Source organism: Dinoponera quadriceps, unplaced genomic scaffold (assembly GCF_001313825.1).
Source record: "Dinoponera quadriceps isolate SergipeBrazil2010 unplaced genomic scaffold, ASM131382v1 scaffold3825, whole genome shotgun sequence".
NCBI lineage: Eukaryota > Metazoa > Arthropoda > Insecta > Hymenoptera > Formicidae > Dinoponera > Dinoponera quadriceps.
Window position 1 is genome coordinate 1 of NW_014557797.1, and position 1814 is coordinate 1814.

The window sequence follows — 1814 nt, forward strand, 5'->3', positions numbered from 1 at the left end:
AAGTTCTTTGACCTAAATAAAGGACTACCTAACGTATGTTCTGTGATCGGAGTAAATGGGCCTCTCCAGACCTTGATCTGATCTACAGATCTACCAGTATGTTTAGGACTCGCCAGGGCGCGAGTAAAGAATTTTGTTGCGTCCGTCCCTTTCCAGGACAAAAAACCATGCTTTATTTGGTAGCCTGTAATTTGATTAGAAATAGCTCGTGATTAGCAAGACGTCAAACGCTACTATCTTAGGGAGAGAGGCAGACTCTAATGTATGAAGGACATAGTCAAAAATGCAGAAAACATGTGGTCGTGCTATGCAATGTATGCAAGTTTTTCTGAAATGTAAATAGAAAACATTAATTTTTATAGACATGTTTATCTTGTTTTCACATTTCACATATATATAAAGCTACGTCTGGTTTCGCGTCGCGACGTATTTGTGATTTGTACGTTAGTTTATTGCCAGTGTTTTAAGAATAAATTCAATTGGCTTCAATAAAAACACGAATGTTGACTATATACTAAAGGATACTTTTTCCAGTCATGATTTGAAAAAAGCTACTAATAATGAATAGTTGCAGAAAATGCAGCGTATATGCGCCGATACTGAACTTCCGAGCAACTTCGATGATTGGACAGTGCAAGAACAAAGTGACTGGATGTATTACAATATGACGGATTTATATAAAAACGTGCCAGAATCTTTACAAAATCTGATCCCGTCTGCCACACGTCCACTCGATTTCAACCGATCACTAAATGCGTTACCTGAATGGATGGACCCAGAAAAATATCACAGAGGACAAAAGTTTGTGCGCGAGAATTATTTCTCGATTATCATGGCTTTTATATTCGGTTCCATTTACGGCTACACTTTCGAGGATGCCCTCAAACCAATTATCATAGGAGGGAACAGTCATACACCATATTTAGCATTCAAAAGGTATTTTTCTGACATATTGTCTTTTAATTTACAAGCCTGACATCGAAATAGCAGCAAGAGTGATATTTCCATACAGAACAAATGTTCAACAGAAATCGTAGGAACGTCCCAGGAATATTCGAATATCTTTAGGATATCCCTAGAACGTCCTTTGAACATTTGTGCTGTATTGGCATTGGTAAGGAAGAGATTTCAGAATTAGAAACTAATGACATCGTCATACTACAGTTTTTAAATATTTTTTAAATATTTTTGAACATATTACGCAACTACTTGCACATGCGTAAACTTTCCCGATTTGATTTAAAACGTCCACAACATCACACTGTTCCCTTTATACAAGGTTCTCCTCCCTCCTTCTTTCATTCTTTGCGTATTTAAAATAATCGTAATAAAATTAAATATATCTTATATTATCTATGTAAATAGCATCAACTTCACAGATATTAACCAACGATTGCTTATTACACTGTTATTATACTATATAGTTTAAGGATGAATTCTTTAATTTGAAGGTATCTGAATACGTTAAAAAGGATACTCGCTTGGTACGATGGGGAACCTTGGAGTAAAGGTACGGAGGCCTACAGGGACATGCAAATTGCACGCAATAAACATATAACAATAAGCACAAAGGTTTCCCTGCTGGATAACAAGCAATACCAGGCGGCATCAAAATTCGAGCAGCCGTGGTGTCCAGAGTACGAAACGCTTATGAAGGACTTTGCTCTGACATGTCCGTTCGAGAAACTTGGACAACGTCCTTACAAAATTTTAGATAATATGTCACGCAAACCGAAAGACTTAAATAATATGCTGATGGCCGTTACACAGGCCCATTTCATAATGTTGCCTGTATTATATCCGCAAAAAGTTGG

At 36.9% G+C, this 1814-nt stretch overlaps 1 protein-coding gene across 1 annotated transcript; it reads left to right on the plus strand.

Annotated features, from left to right (window-relative positions):
* Positions 1-441: 441 nt before the first annotated feature.
* LOC106749448 lies at positions 442-1809 on the plus strand (the record flags this gene model as incomplete). The annotated part of the gene is made up of 2 exons (XM_014628891.1): positions 442-936; positions 1452-1809. Coding segments are annotated over exons 1-2 (717 nt in total), but the record flags the coding sequence as incomplete, so codon positions are not given.
* Positions 1810-1814: the final 5 nt, after the last annotated feature.